The 19,201-nt window shown below is 42.4% G+C and overlaps 1 protein-coding gene across 1 annotated transcript in view; it reads left to right on the forward strand.

Moving 5' to 3' along the window:
• Nucleotides 1-15,279: 15,279 nt before the first annotated feature.
• The window catches only part of wdr36 (WD repeat domain 36), a 73,203-nt gene continuing 69,281 nt past the window's right edge, over nt 15,280-19,201 (forward strand). The window contains exons 1-2 of the mRNA XM_072281382.1: nt 15,280-15,862; nt 18,501-18,528. Coding sequence (XP_072137483.1) covers nt 15,710-15,862; nt 18,501-18,528 — 181 coding nt within the window. The 5' untranslated portion in view covers nt 15,280-15,709. The remainder of the gene's footprint in view (nt 15,863-18,500; nt 18,529-19,201) is intronic.

Below are 19,201 nucleotides of genomic sequence, written 5' to 3' on the forward strand. Positions count from 1 at the left end.
TCACTGGAATTCAGAGGAATGAGGGGTTACCTCATTGAAATCTATCGAATGGTGAAAGGCCTTGATAGAGTGGATGTGAAGAGGATGTTTCCTATGGTGGGAGAGTCTCAGTCTCAGACCAGAGGACATAGCCTCAGAATAGAGGGGTGTCCTTTTAGAACTGAGATGAGGAGGAATTTCTTTAAACGGAGAGTAGTGAATCTGTGGAATCCGTTGCCAGAGGTTTCACATATATTTAAGGCAGAGGCTGATAGATTCTTGATTGGTCAGGGCATGAAGGATTCAGGAGAAGGCAGGAGATTGGGGCTGAGAGGGAAAATGGATCTGCCATGATTAAGTGGTGGAGCAGACTCAATGGGCCAAATGGCCTAATTCTGCTCCTATATCTTATGTTATTATGGAATATGGTCACATTCAATGAGGGTTTGGAAAGGTAAGCAAACCTCTCCTCCTGTTAACACCATGACAAATCCACTGGCTCTTTTTCTGGCAACTTCTAATGTTCCGGAGCATACCTTTACAGTGTATGGAGAGACAGAAACTGAATGTGCCAAAGAATGCTGACTTTGCCAATGACATATGGCTCTCATAATCCAAGGTCAATGAGACAATGGGGCCCTCTATTGCTTGGGTTCAACCATGGATATTGCATTCTAGCTGTTTACGTGATAAGCAAGCCAGGGCAGTACGATATGAAGAGCAAGCTGCTGCCCATGCAGTAGGCTCCCCATCTCTATGTACCTGATGATTCCAAAGGAATGGCAAAGGCCAATACAGTTTGGCAGCAGTGGCATCGCAAGTGTTGCTAGTCAGTGTTGAACTCAGTGTAGGACTGTCTTAAGGACTCCAGCTCCATACTTTTCCTCAGGGCTTACTCATGAAACCTTCTCCATGACTGGGTATAGCCATAAGGTAGTGAAAGTTTGAGATCAGAGTTTTCCTCCTCCTATATGAGCTGCCAACTATGGCTAATGAGCCCAAAGTGACTGGTTTTACGTCAGCTGCTGCTTCATATACTTTTACCTCTGCTGAGCCAGCTTCAGCTTCATGCTTTTCTTTGAGCACACTAAATGTAGCCTTACACACATTCTCTCCATGTCTATATGAGCTTTCTCCATGTCTGTGTGAGCTATCTCCATTGTCTACATGAGCGCTCTCCATTGTCTACATGAGCTCTCTCCATGGTCTATATGAGCTTTCTCCATTGTCTATATGAGATTTCTCCATTGTCTACATGAGCTCTCTCCATTGACTACATGAGCTTTCTCCACTAACTACATGAGCTTTCTCCATTGTCTACATGAGCTCTCTCTATTGTCTACATGAGCTCTCTCCATTGACTACATGAGCTATCTCCATTAACTACATGAGCATTCTCCATTGACTACATGAGCTCTCTCCATGTCTATATGAGCTCTCTTCATTGTCTATGAGATCTCTCTATTGTCTAAATGAGATTTCTTCATTGTCTATAGAGATTTCTCCATTGTCTGCATGAGCTCTCTCCATTGACTACATGAGCTCTCTCCATTGTCTATGAGATTCCTCCATTGTCTGTATGAGGTTTCTCCATTCTCTATATGAGATTTCTCCATTGACTACATGAGCTCTCTCCATGGACTACATGAGCTCTCTCCATATCTATATGAGTTTTCTCCATGTCTGTATCAGCTTTCTCCATTGTCCACATGAGCTTTCTCCACGCCAATGTGAGCTTTTTCTATTTGCATCTTAACTTTGCATTTAGCTTAAGTCGCTGTCATTCTTGCCGCTTCAGCTCTGGCATGAGTTCATGCTGCAGCTATGCTAATCGTGGACTCGTTTATGCATCATGAAGATACTACAGATGCATCACATTCAGACCTCACTTCCAGATTTGGCGATTAACATTGCTCGGGTCAGAAGCTGACATTATGGTCTATGGCATTCAGACATATCACCAGTCTGTGGGCAATGCCCTTGAAGATGAGTTATCTTTTCACTCTATTGCGTATTTACAAAGCTAAGCAGGGAGTCGAACACCTTTTGAAAAATCACCTGAGGCAGAAGCTTCCTTCAGGGGTTCTAAAGAGATCTTTCTTGTGAAAAAAAAATTGCTGCTTCAAGGGCAAATAAAAGAGGAAGGAGATAAATGTCTTTCCATCGTGTGCTTTAAAACGAAATCTAAATTAATCCACGCAAGAAATTATATAAAAAACAGCTTACAAACAGAAAGTGGTGTTCATACAAAATGAACTGCATCTCTAGAGGCCAGAGCACTAAGTTACATTAAAAATTACGTAAACTAGTTCTTTTGGGAGCTAAAATGACTCATAGATAATGGTCCATGCTTTCAACAATAATGCTGTGCATATCTCTGAGTCTACTAATCAGGCTAGAGTTTCCCCTCGAATTGGAGGAGTAACAAGATAAACAAGCATTGGGAAACCACCTGCTGTTCATTTAGGCAAGTGCAAAATAATACGTCATCTTAACGGGTTAGCTGATATTTGTTGTCAGTAACAGCACCTGGAGGCAAAATAAGCACCACAGAGACAGATTTTTAAGCATAATCTCCTGCCCCAAGGAAGTCTAAAAACGTGAACACAATGCTGATTGTTAATCCATGTGTTAAATTTTATTTACCTGGGGAGGTGGGATAGGTCTTACAGGTTCAAATACCTTTAAAAGACAGTCCTAATTTGTGGCCATCTCCCTTTGTATTCCCCTTACAATTCCTTTGAGATCTTATCTGAAAATGTCTGCTGGGAAAACTAGCTGGCCAAAATTCAATTTTATCTCCAGGTTAGTTAAAATTAAAATATTAATGATTCTCAAGGGCTCATTAAAGTTTGCATATAATAATTTAAATATATAATAATAATATATTTCCTCCCGTGACTGTGTGGGTGTTTCTTGGTTGCTCCGGTTTCCTTCCACATTCCAAAGCCATACCAAAGTTAGGGTTATTAAGTTGAGGGCATATCATGACGATACTGGAAGCATACCACACCTGCAGGCTGCCCCCAGCACAATGTTCACTAATTTGATTTGATTTGATGCAAACAATGCATTTCAATGCATGTTCTGAAGGACATTTGACATGGAAAACTAATCTTTAATATTTAGACTTTAATATTTAGACTGGAGTGATTCAAACATATATTTGGATGAGAATAAAATATCACTCCATCAAAAATATTAAAATACGTCCACTAAACACAGCTGAATAGTCTGGAGCCACAATCCAGTTATATCCAAAAGAGCACAAAGGAAGAATTTTACTCTGAGCATTTGGTATTGTTAACATGTAGACTGTAACTTTTTCTATTGGCTTGGCATTGATGGACTAGCACAGTCTGCCAATAGTGCAGATCAGAACTGCCAGTGGACTGTTTGTCCCACTCCCATCAGGGAAGAAGCTAGGCAGCATCCATGCCAGGACCACGAGACACAAAAACAGTTACTTCTCCCAAGCTGTCAGGCTGATCAAAACCTCCACCCATTAACCCACTACATCCCATTTTATGTATATACAGTACAATTAGTATATGTATATGAGCTAACCTTATGTATACCTCCACACTCCACAGTTACATACATATTGTGTTTTATAGGATTGCTTTTATATTTACACGTACTGTGCTTTTTACGCTTATTGTGTTTTTATGGTGCATCGGATCTGGAGTAACAATCATTTCGTTCCGACATACACTCGTGTACTGAAGAATGACAATGAACAATCTTGAATCCAAGGGGTTCCACTCTAATAATGAAAATAGCAATTCAAATCTGTGCATATAGACTACCTCAAGAAAAGTGTGGACAACTTTATGGTATTGATGAAGAACCATTCAAGGGTAACATGGTGCCTATAAGGAGTTTGTATGTTCTCAATGTGACCCCTTGGGTATCCTTCCACTTTCTAAAGATATACATGTTTATCTTTTACCGGGAGGGGGGAGAAGGTGGCGGCGCAACGGCAGCGCGTGCAGCCACTTCAGTGATGAATATCTGTTATCTGTCAAGTAGGGGACCTTGCACAATTCTGATTTGATGGAGACAGACGTGAAAGTACGGAGGAACATCTGGAAAACTTCTGAAATGCCCGCTTTGCTACCACTGCTACTGTGTGGTAACCAGAATCTCCGGAGCTGAAGACCCCGAAATCCTCGGCTTTGCGTGTTTCAGCGGCCGGGGAGAGGTCGAAGGCGCTCGGCAGAGGATGGCGCTCGGGAGGCTGTATCGGAGAGGCTGCTCGGAAGCTTGGAGTTTTCGGACGGATGGACTCAGTGTTGGCCGTGGTCGGTTGCTTCCAAGGTATCAGCAAGTTGACAGTGCCTGGAGGTTTATGGCAGGGAGTTTCTCCCTTTTGCCACCGCTATCGGGGACTTGGGAGTCGATCGACTCGGGACTTTGAGACTATTTTTTACTGTGCCCATGGTCTGTTCTTCATCAAATTATGGTATTGCTTTGCACTGCTGTAACTATATGTTATAATTATGTGGTTCTGTCAGTGTTAGTCTTTGTTTTGTCCTGTTTTCTGTGATATCACTCTGGAGAAACATTGTATCATTTCTTAATGCATGTATGCATTTCTAAATGACAATAAAAGAGAACTGAGTGTTCTCATAATCTAATCTAATGTTAGTAGGTTATCTAGATCATAAGACACAGGAGAAGAATTAGGCCATCTGGCCCATCGAGTCTGCTCTGCCATTTAATCATGGCTGATCCTTTTTTTCCATCTCCTCCTCAACTGCAGTTCCTGGCCTTCTCCCCATAACCTTGGATGCCATGTCCAATCAAGAACCTATCAATCTCTGCCTCAAATACACCCAACAACCTGGCTGCCATGGCTGCATGTGGCAACAAATTCCACAAGTTCACCATCCTTTGGCTAAAGAAATGTCTCTGCGTCTCTGTTTTGAAAGGGCGCCCCTCTATCCTGAGGCTATGCCCTCTTGTCCTAGACTCTACCACCATGGAAAACATCCTGTCCACATCTACTCTGTCTCAGCCTTTCAACATTCGAAAGGTTTCATTGAGATTGAAGCACCTTTAATAATTCCAAAAGACTGAAGCAGGGTAAATACTGAAAGGCCTTTATTCGCTGTACAATACAACTTCCACGGTGAGTGTCTGTCCCCGGACCGAGGGGGAGGGGCAAGGCGGAATCACCTTTATTCCGGGGTCTGTGGGAGAGCCACAGGGGCAGTCAGCAGAGGGGCATGTCCAGACAGTTAACCCAGCTACAACATATATATGGTTTACCACAGAGATCCCCTTCATTCTTCTGAATTCCAGATAGTACAGACCCAGAGCCATCAAACGTTACTCATATGATAACTCTTTCATTCCTGGAATCATCCATGTGAACCTCCTCTGGACCTTCTCCAATGTCAGCATATCTTTTCTAAGATGAGGGGCCCAAAACTGTTTACAATACTTAAGGTGAGGCCTTATCAGTGCCTTCTAAAGCCTCAGCACCACATCCTTGCCCTTAAATTCTAGACATCTTGAAATGAATGCTAACATGGCATTTGCCTTCCTCACCACTGACTCAACCTGCAAGTTAACCTTCAGGGCGTTCTGCACAAGGACTCCCAAGTCCCTCTGCATCTCAGATTCCTGGATTTTCTCCCCATTTAGAAAATAGTCCGCACATTTATTCCTACTTCCTAAGTGCATGACCGTGCATTTTCCAACATAATTGGGTGTCATTGGGCAGTGCACTTGCTAGGCTAGAAGGGTATGTTACTGTGCTGTATCTCTAAATTTTTCTTTTTAAAGAACTAAATAAAATGGATTGAGATAAAACATTTGGGATTATACACTTTAATGGAACATATAGCAACAGAACTCAGATCCATTTTACTAACCATTGGAGACAAAAGAGATTCTTCAATGCTGGAAATCTTGAGTAATACACACAAAATGTTGGAGGAATTCAGCAGGTCAGACAGTATCTCTGGTGGGAATGAACAGTTGACATTTTGGGCTGAAACCCAGACTGAAAAGTTCACTATTCATTTCCATCCATAGACCTACTGAGTTCCTCCAGTTTTTGTGTGTGTTGCCGACACATGACCTCTCCAATGAGGACTAATCAGATAATGATCCATTATTACAATCACATCAATTTGGACAGTCTACTATTGAATCATAGAAAGATTCTGCAACACAGGAGACAATATGGCCTACCATCTCTCTAGGAGGGCGGTTCACTAGTTCCACAGACTGGCCACTTCCTCTATAATCTGGTAAATTTTTCTTCACCGTGTATTCATCTAATCCTGCTTGATGTCTGTTGTGTATTTAATATTTCAATAATATTTGAGTAATCTTGTATATATGATGTTTGATTAAGTGTTCTTGATCATTTAAATAATTCATTATGGGTTATATGTAAAAATGTGTTAATTACATACGTCATCGTGCTACCATGTGATACGTGCGCGACTCACTTAAAGTAAAGACAAAGCTACACCTGCATTTTCGGACTCCCCATGTTTTTCTTTGAATTAGTTTAATGTTTTGAAGTTAATAAACATAAAAAAGCCCATAACAGAACCTGTATTTATCACTTCGGCAGCTAGTGCTTTTCAGATTCCTACCTGCCAGAAGCTTTGTAGAGAAGGGTTTTCCTCACAAAACTAGTTACTTCCCCTTTATTTTATTTCTTTGATCTCTATTTCTCGAGCTACTGATCAACTTGAATACCCTTCTACTATCCGGACCCTTCATCACCTTACATGATTCAGATTTCCATCTGGTCTTCTCCAGCCTCTCTAATCTATCATTATGACAGTTGTCCCTCATCTCAGGAACCACTCTCTTAAGTTCCCTTTGGATGCTTTCCAGTTCTCCCAATCACATTCTTCCCACGACTAGGTGACCATAATTGAACATAATATCTATTTGAGATGGATCTGTGTTTTATTGACCTTGAGCATTGCTTTCTTGCTTTAAAATTCTATACCTCTGTACATAAAGTTCAGAATTGTGTGGGCTCATAAATCATTTTCTCAACATGGCCTGCTATGCTCAACGGCTTGTGTGCCTGTACCACAAAGTCCCTCTGCATCAGAATCCCTTTCAGAACAATATTATTTACTCAATATTTCCTCTCCTCATTCTTCCTTTCAAAATAAAGCAGGGTAAATGGAACAAATGATCACATCTTATTGTCTTATCAATTAGCTAAAAGCAATTCGTGGTAACACAAATTTGGTCTTACTGTGAAGCATGAACATGCAGATTTTCTTTTGAGCTTCAGACTGATGCTGCCTTGTACAAGACACATGGCAGTAGAAATGCTGGTCATAAGAAGACTCAGGACACAAATCAGGAAGAAAAGTAAAAGAATGCCAGATGAAACAAAGTCATTATGCAGGAAAGCTCGGAGTTTCAGATCACATGTTGAACTTTGTATGCTGAATGAATCGGATATGAGAAAAATAGGATATGAGATACCATTCCAAGAATTATCTTGTAAGGGCAGTTAAGAGATTCAGAAAGCACAAACACCACTTCACCTCAGCACAAGATACCGAAGAGAACACTGAAGAAGACTGTGAGTTTTAAAGTACCCTGAAGTTGAGTACCCTCCTACAATTAACAAAGTTGATGTAGACTCCTAGAACTGGCATATAATATGACCAGAGTCAGGAAGTGACACCATCACTGATTCCAGAGATAACTGATACATCAACAACATCTTACGAAATCAAAACAAACAACCCCAGTGCATTTTCAAAGGTCACAGAGAATACGCATTTTTAAAAAAAATGCTGGAAACCTTCAGCATGTCAGGGTTCGTCTGTGGAAAGAGAAGCAGAGTTGATGTTTCACAGGGAAGATTTTTCAGAGCATGGACTCTTATGGAGAATTTAAAATCCAATTAATAATTTGAACTTGTAATGCTGTTAACATTGATTTCATGCATTCTTTTCTTATAAAGGAGGAAATCTCCTCTGGGCGAGAACAAGCGCAGGCAAGTGCCTCATCTTCCAGGGTGTCTTTGTGCAGAACAGATTGATGGATACAATTAAATATTCCCATTTCAGCCTGCTGCAGCAGAAAATCACAACTGCATCTAAGGTCTGTACAGTTAATAAAGATGGTTTAAGGCATTTGAATAATCTAGTGCTGCTTAAAACTGACAGAAATAATGGCCTTAAGATACTCACGAGGAGGACTCCTCATCAGAAATGTGGCTGTTGCTCGGCGTATAAGTGCATTTAAAAATCAAGGTTTTCGACTACTATTACCAACCATCTTGCTGGCAAACATACAGGCTCTGGTAAATAAAACTGACAATCTCAAAGCTAGGGTACTGCATCAGAGGGACATTAGGACAGCAACCAATTCAGATTGACAGGTTCATTATATAGCATCGAGATAGGACGATCGAATCTTTCAAAAGCAGAGGTGATGGTGTATACCTCATGATCAACTCCTCTTGGTGCTCAGTGATATCCCAATTCTGCTCACCAGAACTGAAATACCTTGCAATTAAGTGTTGTTCATGTTACTCTTTGTGGGAAATTTCAGTGATCGTTTTCGTAGTGGTGTACATTCCACTTTAGGCCAAAGTCAAGCAGGCTCTAGATGATCTGAATGATGCAATCAACATGCATGAAACAAGACACCCCGACATCATCACCATCATTTTGGGGGACTTTAACCAGGCCAGCTTGAAAAAGTCACCAAACAATTATAATTAACAAATCACTTGTACCAGAGGAAACAACACACTGTTACACCATCATCAAATATGCCCACCCTGCCATCCCACACCCACACTTTGGAAAGTCTGATCACCTGGTTGTCCTCCTGCTCCCTGAGTATAGGCAGAGACTGAAGACTGCAGCATGACCAGGGTCGATGGACTGAACTGTGTTCAGGGATTCATCTTCAAATCTGGATGAGTATGCCGTGGTTGTTACTGACTTCATTAAAACCTGCTTGGATGAGTGTGTGCCTATGAAAACTTGCTGTACATTTGCATATCAAAAGAGGTGGATGAACCAGGAGGTTTGTTGTCTGCTGAGGGCTAGATCTGTGGCATTTATGTCTGTCAACACAGGTCTGTACAAAAAAAAACTAGGTATGACTTGTGGAGGACTATTTCATGAGAGAAGAAACAATTCTGAGCGAGGTTGGAGGTGACATCGGATGCATATCAACTCTGGAAGGGTTTGCAGGACATTACTTCCTACAAAGCGAAACCCAATAGTATGAATGGCAGTGATGCTTCACTAGCAGATGAGCTCATTGCCTTTTATGCCCACTTTGAAAAGGAGAATATAACTACAGCTGTGAGGATCCCTGCTGCACCTGGTGGCCCTGTGACCTCTGTCTCAGAGGCTGATGTCAGGCTGTCTTCAGGAGGGTTAACCCTCCTAAGGTGGCAGGCCCTGATGGAATACATGGTAAGGCTCTGAAAATTTGTGCAAACCAACTGGCAGGAGTATTTCAACCTCTCACTGCTACGGTCAGAAGTTCCCACCTGCTTCAAAAGGGCATCAGATATACCAGTGCCCAAGAACAGAAGTGTGAGCTATCTTAATGACTATCGTCCAGTAGCCCTCACACCAATGGTAATGAAATGCTTTGAGGGGTTGGTCATGGTCAGAATTGACTCCTGCCTCAGGACCTTGCTTGTCAGTCCTGGTTGATAAGCTACAGAACCTGGGTCTCTGTACATACCTCTGCAATTGGATCCTTGACTTCCTAACTAGAAGAATGTAATTTGTGTGGTTTGGTATTAATAACTCCTCCTTGCTGACGATCAACACTGGCACACCACAAAGATGTGTGCTTAGCCCACTGTTCTACTCTCTCTATACCCATGGCCTTGTGGCTAGGCACACCTCAAATGCCTGTAAATTTGCTGATGACACAACCATTGTTGGCAGAATCTCAGATGGTGATGAGAGGGTGTACAGGAGTGAGATGTACCAGCTAGTGGAGTGGTGTCACAGCAACAACCTTGCACTCAACGTCAGTAAGACCAAAGAGCTGATTGTGGACTTCAGGAAGGGTAGGCCAAAGGCTCACACACCATTCCTCATAGAGGAATCAGAAGTGGAGAGGGTGAGCAATTTCAAGTTCCTGGGTGTCAAGATCTCTGAGGACTTAACTTTGTCCCAACATATCAATGCAGCTATAAATAAGACAAGACAGCAGCTATATTTCATTAGGAGGGCAGAGTTAAGATGGCACAAGTGGCTGCCTCTTCGAGTTCATCTGCAAAAAACAGCGTAATTTCTTTCTTTCACAAACAAGAGAAAATATGCGGATGCTGGAAATCCAAGAAACATTTTTTCCATAGATGCTGCCTGGCCTGCTGAAGTCCTAAAACATTTTTGTGCGTGTTGCTATAATTTCTCTCTTTAACATCTCTTTTTTTTTCCTGTTCAAGGTGGTCAGGGTTCTGTCGAGATCCTGATCTGCAAGTGGCACTCAAACTGCATTTTATTTTTAACGGCAGATGAGTTCCTGTTCCTGAAGCTTGTTGGCCAACCATTTTCCGACATTCTCCAGGCACAGCTTGGAAGATGGCACCTCCAGGGTGTGGCCCTGAGGATGACCAATTTCAGGCCGGTATTGCTGACTGAGGCGTCGCGGGAGTAGGAACATCAGGATTTCACTACAGTGCACATATGGAAAAGTGACACAGCAGACTGTAATATTGTAACAGCGACTGTCAGTCTCCCCTTTCACTGTGAAAATAGGTGATATCTCTCTGTGCCTTGTTAGTGAGAGAGAGAGCCTGTGGCATGTTGAACTGTTGGGTAAACAATGCAGACATCCCACCCCGCAAAAACTCATTTCAGGGAGGTAGCATCATCAATTTGTGGGAGACTTCCGGGAGAGGTGGGATGTCTGCAATAGAGTAGCTCCTTAGCAGCTAGCCAGCTAGTTTAAATAACATTAGCTATGCTAATGAACGAATGACACCTGTTAAACTCACCTCAACATGTCTTGTACAGTCTTAACCCACCACGGGCAATAGAAAAGTCACTGTTGCAAACAGTGCAGCGAGCAACACTGTCATTATTTTTGACCCCTATTAGGCAGGGGTACACTTTAGGGTAGTCTGGGTGATGTACGTTTTATTTTTTTTTGGAACACTGCCACTCTGACTTTTTTTGGAACTCTCTTGCTCTCTCTCTATCGCGCGCGCTCTCTCGCTCTCCTTCTCTCTCTCTCTCGCGCTTGCTTTCTCACTCTCTCTCGCACACGCTCTCTCTCTCGTGGTCGCTCTCTCTCGCGCTATCTCTCTCGTGGTTGCTCTCTCTGGCGCTCTCTCTCTTGTGGTCGCTCTCTCTCGCGCTTGCTTTCTTGCTCTTGCGCTCGCTGTCTCGCTCTCTTTCACGCGTTCTCTCACGCTCGCTCTCAAGAAATTCAATTTCCGGGACATTGTATATAATTTGCGGGCATCAGGGAGCCAGAATTAATATGCAGGAGACTCCCAGAACTTCCGGAAGAGGTGGGATGTCTGACAATGATTTGTGTTGACTGCAGATTAGGGTCTCTCTTTGGGTGCTTTGCTGTTACTTGGTGGGTGGTGGACGCTGATGCTTTTTGCTGAAACAGGTGGTGGGGAGAGGTGGGAGGTTGATGCTTGCTGCTTCTGTGGGGGAGGGAGAGACAAGGCTTGGGCATCTAATATTTTTCTGTTACTCATTCTTCTGGGGTTCTTTTGTTTTTCGTGGGTGTCTACAAAGACAAGTACTTCAGGTTGTATACTGTATACATTCTCTGATAATAAACAGAACCATTTGGGTTTGAGGAGATTTGGTTTGTCACCTGAGGCACTTGAAACTCTTACAGAGGTACTGTGGAGAGCATTCTGACAGGCTGCATCACTGTCTGGCATGGGGGAACTACTGCACGGGATCGAAAGAAGCTGCAGAAAGTTGTAAAGTTGGTCAGCTCCATCTTGGTTACTAGCCTCCATAGTACCCAAGACATCTTCAAGGAGCGGAACCTCAGAAAGGTGGTGTATCTTATTAAGAACAACCACCATCCAGAACATGTCCTCTTCTCATTGTTACCATCAGGAAGGAAATACAGAAGCCTGAAGGCACACACTCAGCGATTCAGGAACAGCTTCTTCCCCTTTGCCACTTGATTCCTAAATAGACATTGAACCCATGAACACTACTTCACTTAACAAACTTCATGACATATGCTGGTGATAATAATCCTGGTTCTAATTCTGATTAAGCTTGAGAAATTAGAGGTATAACAAGTAAAGGCAGGATTGTAGGTAAGGCGGTGGAATTCTCCTCCTACGTGATGTGGGATTTCAGGGTATCTAACAGTCTCCCTGATGATGGCATCTGCGGGAAGTGCATCCAACTGCAGCTGCTGACTGACAGGGTCAAGGAATTGGAGGTGGAGCTGGACGTGCTCAGGACCATCCGTGAGGCCGAAAATCTCATGGATGGAGACTTTTACTGAGCTGGTCTCACCCAGAGCGCTGCAGGCAGGTCAGTGGCACCATGGTCGGCTCTGAGGCTCGGCAGGGTAGGGATAGAGATAGGGACAGGGATAGGAGACTCAGCAGTTCGGGAGACGGACAGGAGACTCTGTGGCTGTGAAAAAGTTCCCAGGATGGTGTGTTGCCTACTAGGTTCTAGGGTCCAGGATGCCTCAAAGCTGCTGCAGAAGCTTCTCAAGAGGAAACGTGAGCATTCAGAGGTTGTAATGAACATTGGCACCAATGCCATACTGTAAGTAGAAAGGGGGAAGAGGTCCTGCACAGAGAGTATAGGGAATTAGGGAAAAGGCTGAAGAGCATAACTTCCAAGGTAGTAATCTCTGGATTTCTCCCAGTACCATGTGCCAGTCAGGGCAGGAATAGGATGATAGTACAGATGAATGAGTGGCTGAGGAAGTGGTGCAGGAGGCACAGTTTCAGATTTCTGGATCATTGGGGTTTCTGCTGGGAAAGATATGACCTGTACAAAAAGAATGGGTTACGCTGCACCGGAGAGGGACCTAGATCCTTGTGGGCAGGTTTGCTAGAGCTGTTGGGGAAGGTTTGAACTAATTTGGCAGGGGAAGGGAACTGGAGTGATAGGACTGAGGATGGGGTAGTTGGTACACAAATCGATGCATTGTGTAGTGAGATTGTGTGGAAGGACAGGCAGATGCCAGGGCAAGATTGCAGTCAAAGTTGATAGGAAGGGGACACTAGCAGGGATGTTTGCAGACCAGCAAAGGCTGGAGTTTCTGAGGAAAATTCAGAAAGCGCTGGATAGATACATCCTAAAGATAAAGAAGTATTCTAAAGAGAGAATGAGACTATCAAGGGAAGTCAAAAACAGCATAAAAGCAAAAAAAAAGACATACAATATAACAAAAAATATTGGGAAGTTAGAGGATTGGGAAGCTTTTAAAAACTGACAGAAGGCAACTAAAAAGCCATAAGGAGAGAGGAGCTAGTCAATAATATAAAAGAGGATACCAAAAGTTTTTTTTCAGATATATGAAGAGTAAAAGAGAGGCGAAAGTTGATATTGGAGCCTGGAAAATGACACTGGAGAGGTAATAATGGGGGGTAAGAATGGCAGATGAACACAATAAATATTTTGAGTCAGTCTTCACGGTGGAAGACACTAGCAGTATGCCAGAAATTTGAGCATCAGGGGGCAGAAGTGGGTGTAGTTGCTATTTCTAAGGAGAGGGTACTTGCGAAGCTGAAAGATCTGTAGGTAGATAAGTCACCTGGACCAGATGGACTACACTCCAGGGTTCTGGAAAAGGTAGCTGAAGAGATTGTGGAGGAATTAGTAATGATCTTTTAAGAATCACTAGATTCTGAAATGGTTCCTGGAGACTAGAACATTGCATATGTTATGCCACTCTTCAAGAAGTGAGGAAAGCAGGAGAGGGGAAATTATAGGCCAGTTAGTATGACCTCATGTAGGGAAGATGTTAGACTTGATTGTTAAGCATATGGATTCAGGGTACTCAGAAGCACATGACAAAATAGGACAAAGTCAGAATGGTTTTCCTAAGGGGAAATCAATACTGAAAATCTGTTGGGATTCTTTGAGGAAATAACATCTGGGAGGGACAAAGGAGAATTGGTACATATTGTACATGTGGATTTTCAGAAGGCCTTTGGCAAGGTGCCACACACGAGGTTATTTAGCAAGTTAAGAGCCCATGGTATTACAGGAAAAATACTAGCACGGATAGAAGATTAGCTGACTGGCAGGAGGCAAAGACTGGGAATAAGCGGGGCCTTTTCTGGTTGACAGCAAATGACTAGTGGCGCTCTGCAGGATTAGGTTTTGGGGCTGTTCCTTTCACATTATGTGTCAACAATTTGGATGATGGAATTGATGGCTTTGTGGTCAAGTTTGCAGATGATTCAAAAATAGGTGGAGGGGCAGGTAGTGTTGAGGAAGCATAGAGTCTGCAGATGGACTTAGGCATATTGAGAGAATGGGCAAAGAAGTGGCAGATGGAATATAGTATAGTGAAGTATATGGTCATGCACTTTGGTAGAAGGAATAAAAGCATAGACTATTTTCTAAATGGGGAGAAAATTCAAAGATCAGAGATGTGGGAATCGCTCTGCAAGATTCTGTAAAGGTTAACTTTTAGGTTGAGTTGGTGGTGAGGAAGGCAAACTCAATGTTAGCATTCATTTCAAGACTAGAATATAAGAACAAGAATGTTGAGTCTTGGTCAGATCATACTTACAGTTTTGGGCCCCTTGTCTAAGAAAAGAGGTGCTGGCATTGGATAAGGTCCAAAGGTGGTTCATGAGAATGAAAAGGTTAATATAGGAGGAGTGTTTGATGGCTCTGGGCCTGTACTCACTGGAGCTTATAATGATGAGGGGGGATTTTATTGAAACCTACCAAATATTTAAAGGCATAAATAGAGAAGATGTGGAGAGGTTTAGCAGGACAATGAAGTAGCCATGATGGAATGGTGGAGTAGACTCAACCAGCCGAATGCCCTAATTTTGCTCCTATGTCTGTCTTACGGTTTTATCAGTAATGTTTGCTAATGTTTGAAACCACTAAATGAGGTATTTCCAATGTGTGTCTTTTTGTAAATCTGTGCAATACAAGAAGATCCTTGAATAAACAAGATGTACTTTTGGCAGCTCCAGATGTTTCGTCAATACAAGTTTAACCGCGTAAATCTAATTTTTGACTGCGCAATCTGAAGTGGCTATTTATTTACGGTGTTATGGAGTCCTGATGCAGAGTGTCTGCCCGAAACGTTGCTTGTTAATTTCTTTCCAAAACTGGCGACTGACCTGCACAGCACTTTGTGTGTGTTCTCTGAATTCCCAGCATTTGCAGAATCTCTTGTATGACTTTACGTTGCTTTAAAGCTTCCAGATCGGAACAGAAACAATTTTAGTTACATTTCTCTATATGTGGTTTATGTACTTCGTTTGTAAAGATCATTTTGATTATTCTTGAAGTAGTTACTTCACATTTGAGTTCGATTATTGCTAGATTTTGGTTTCGCAGGCCCGGAACTAATCTGCGCGACAGGAAAGAAGGGTGAGAGGAGGAACGTTAAGCGTGTGACACCATACCGGTAGGCGCAACGATGTTGCGGTGAGGAAGATTTAATGTGCTGCACGTGATTGTGGTGGAGGGGATTTGGCAGTCGGCGAGCCGAGGCTGACATATATTCTTTGGAATACTTCCTTCCCGGTCTTCTGTCGGGCGGCGGGATGGCCCCTGGCGGCGGCGGCAGCAATATTTTTAACAGTTACCGGGCGCTCGCGCTCTACTGTAATCATGTCCCGCACGTGGTGCGGTTTCACCAGCGGCACCGGGAGTTTTACCTGGTCACGGCCGTAGGGGCAAGTTTTCATACCTACAATGTGAGTAATGTTGCTCTTGCTTTGCTTTGCCTCTGCGTTACCCACCTGCACGATCTTGAGTAATGTTGCTCCCTATGCATTATCTACTTTACTTCACTTTCTTTGGGAGTCGACGATGACTGACTTACACATCGTTTTTGTGGATTCGTAAGTGGTTATCAAAGCCAGTTTGGGGGGGGGGGGACACCTCAGAATTTTGCACAGGTGATGTAGGGTATGGTCTCGTGAGGTGGATGTGCGGTGATAGCTAGTATACTCCTGAAAAAGGATCTAGTGCCCTTCTGTTTGTACTAGCTTTAAACGTACCAGTCTGAATGATGCTTCTTCATTTTGAATCATGGGCTAAGGGCTTCTGAAGAGTCAGAAGGGGCATTGTATTGGTTTTTTTTAGAGGTGGCTTTGAGCGAATTCTTAAACCTTGAAATGAGTTTGTGTTCTCCCCATGACTGTGTGGGTTTCTTCCTGGTGCTCTGGTTTCCTCCCACATTCCAAAAGAAGTACCAGCTGGTAGGAGAATTGGTTATTGCAAACTGGCCCATGACTAGGCTAAGGTTAAATCAGGGATTGCTGGGTGGCACAGTTCAAAGGGCCAGAAAAGCCTGATCTGTGTATCTCAATGAACAAACCATTCAGTGTATCAAGCAGCATCTGTGGGAGCAAAGGAAGTGGAGCTAGGGAGGTAAAGACAGTAACTGGTAGGTAATAACTGGAATCGGGTGAGGAAGGGATGGGTGAGGGTTATTGGCAGTTAGAACCAGGAGGGAAGGGGTATGAAACTGGGGAGGGGGTGTTAGGAGAACAGAATAAGAGAGAAAGGAGCATGGTGAATTTAGTTATATTAAATTGGAAAATTCAATATTTGTACATTGGGCTGTGGATTACCTCGGTGAAATATGTGGTGCTGGTCTTTTAGTTTGCACTTGGTCTCATCCTGGTAGTGAAGAAGACAGAAGATGAAGTGTGTGACTGAAGAGGAGAATTGAAATAATTTGTGACCAGGAGCTCAAGGTGGCCATTGCAAACAGAGCAGTTTTATGAAAAACAGTAACCTTGTCTATGTTTGGGTCTTTGTTATGTAAGGGAAACCACTACCAAGATTGAAGGAGGTGCATGTGAATTTTTGAGCAATTCAGCCGGTTGAGTGGCATCTGTGAAAGGAAAGGAATTCTTGATGAATTTAAGAACGCAAACACGAGGAAATCTGCAGATGCTGGAAATTCAGGCAACAGACACAAAATGCTGGTGGAACGAAGCAGGCCAGGCAGCATCATAGATCTGCCTGGCCTGCTGCGTTCCACCAGCATTTTGAATTGTTGATGATTTGGATCAAAACCAAGCATGTGAATATTTGTCTGACCTGGAAGAGCTGTTTGGATCCCTGGATGGTGGCAATACAGGTGGTGTAGGGACAAGTAGAGCACCCTATCTAATTTCAGGAGGGAGTGCCAAGGTATGGAGAGAGCTGGGTGGTGGAGATGAATAAATCTGGGAGTCATGGAGAAATTGCTTCCTGTGGAAAGCAGAAAGGTGTGGGGAGCGGAAGATGTGACTGGTGGCTGTGTCCCATTGCAGTTAGAAATTTGGCCTTCATTTGGGAGGGACGTCACATTACAATGGTACAAGTTGTAAGTGAGACTGCACAGAGTACTGTGTGATATATGTGAACTATACATAAAGAGTAATAAACAACCAATAGGCAAAAGAAGGCAAATTATACAATTAAAATTAGATCCTTGGGATATAGAAACGCTAATAATAATTAGAGCATGAGCTGTAGAGTCTTTGGAAGTGAGTCTGTAGGTTGTGGAATCATTGCAGAGTTGAAATGAGCAAAGTTATCTACTGGCTCAGAATTTTGATGGTTCTAGGGTTAAAAACTGTTCATGAACCTGGTGATGTACCTGATGTCAGAGATAACATGGATGGTTGGAGTCTTTTTTTCCCTCAGAATGGTGGAGTCCAAAGCTAGAGTGCATAGGTTTAAGGTGAAAGGGGCAAAAAAATTAGAGGAGATGTGAGGAGAACATTTTCCACCTGGAAGTTGTTGGGAGCCTGGAACAAGATGGCATAGAAAGTGGTAGATGTGCACACAATTAAGTTCGAAAGATATTTGGATAGGTACATGGATGGGTAAGATTTAGAGCAGGGGCTCCCGACATTTTTTATGCCAAGAGCTCCTACCACGGACCCCAAGTTAGGAACCCCTGATTTAGAGAGAAATGGGTCAAAGGTAGCCAAATGGGGATTGAGGGGAGTTATATTAATGTATATACTGAGGAGAGTTATATTAATGTATATTAAAATTATTATGATTAGCTCATGTAGGTATCTAGGTCAACATGGTTGAAGGACCTGTCACCACACTGGTTACCTCTGCAACACAGCCCAAGTGGTTACGTGCTTGAAACATTTTACAGAATAGCAGTTTTCCACTTTGAAATTCTTGAGTGTGTCTTGTTGCATTGGTTATTTTAACTTATTACTTACCACTGTCGACATTGAGGTCTGACTCCTTATTACCCGCAGTAAGTTAATCATTGTAACATATCTAATAACAAATCAGAAATGCTGGAAATACACGGCATTGTTTCTATCATTTTAAAATTCATTTAATATAAATAATTATTTTGTTTTACAGGTGAAAAAGCTTGGAATAGTTGCAGTTAGTAAGTATTCAAATTTCTATCTGTACTGTTTTTAAAGCTATAGTTTGCATTCTATGTAAATAGACAACTCTTCAGATTCATAACAGTTACAGTAGTTACAATGAAAGAAGGTGCATCTCTTAGACTATTATTTAACATTTGAAATAATTAACACAAGAAATGTAGGCCATTTAAAAAAAATTACCAAAAACTGACTGGTTATTTGTTCTGTATTTTTGGACCTTGTAGTCCACACCTGAAATGCTCATTTAATTGATGTACTCATGAAATTATTTATAAGTGCAAACTTGGAATGCCATCAGGATCTTCTCAGATAGTAGATGCAAAAAAAAAAAAAAAATTTATGATTACTTAGTAACAGTGGAGATTCTGCCACAAAAGCAAATGTACATGATTATTGTTCGCATTGCTGTGCTTGGCATTGAGTGCAATTGTGCTCCGGGGAGCTTTCTGCAAATGAATAGTTAATGTGCAAAGTTTTTATGGGTCACTCTAGCTTCCAGTAACATGTTCGTCTTTGCAATCATTTATTGATCTCCAGTTTTCCCTTGAGTTTGTTCATCCATTTGTGTGGTTAATTTGATTCTACAGATGCCAGTTTAGGTTTATATAGACACAACACTCATGAACTTGTGTTCTGATTTTAAAAACTGAATCAGAATCAATAATACTT

Source organism: Mobula birostris, chromosome 17 (genome assembly GCF_030028105.1).
Source record: "Mobula birostris isolate sMobBir1 chromosome 17, sMobBir1.hap1, whole genome shotgun sequence".
In the NCBI taxonomy this organism is placed as follows: Eukaryota; Metazoa; Chordata; class Chondrichthyes; order Myliobatiformes; family Myliobatidae; genus Mobula; species Mobula birostris.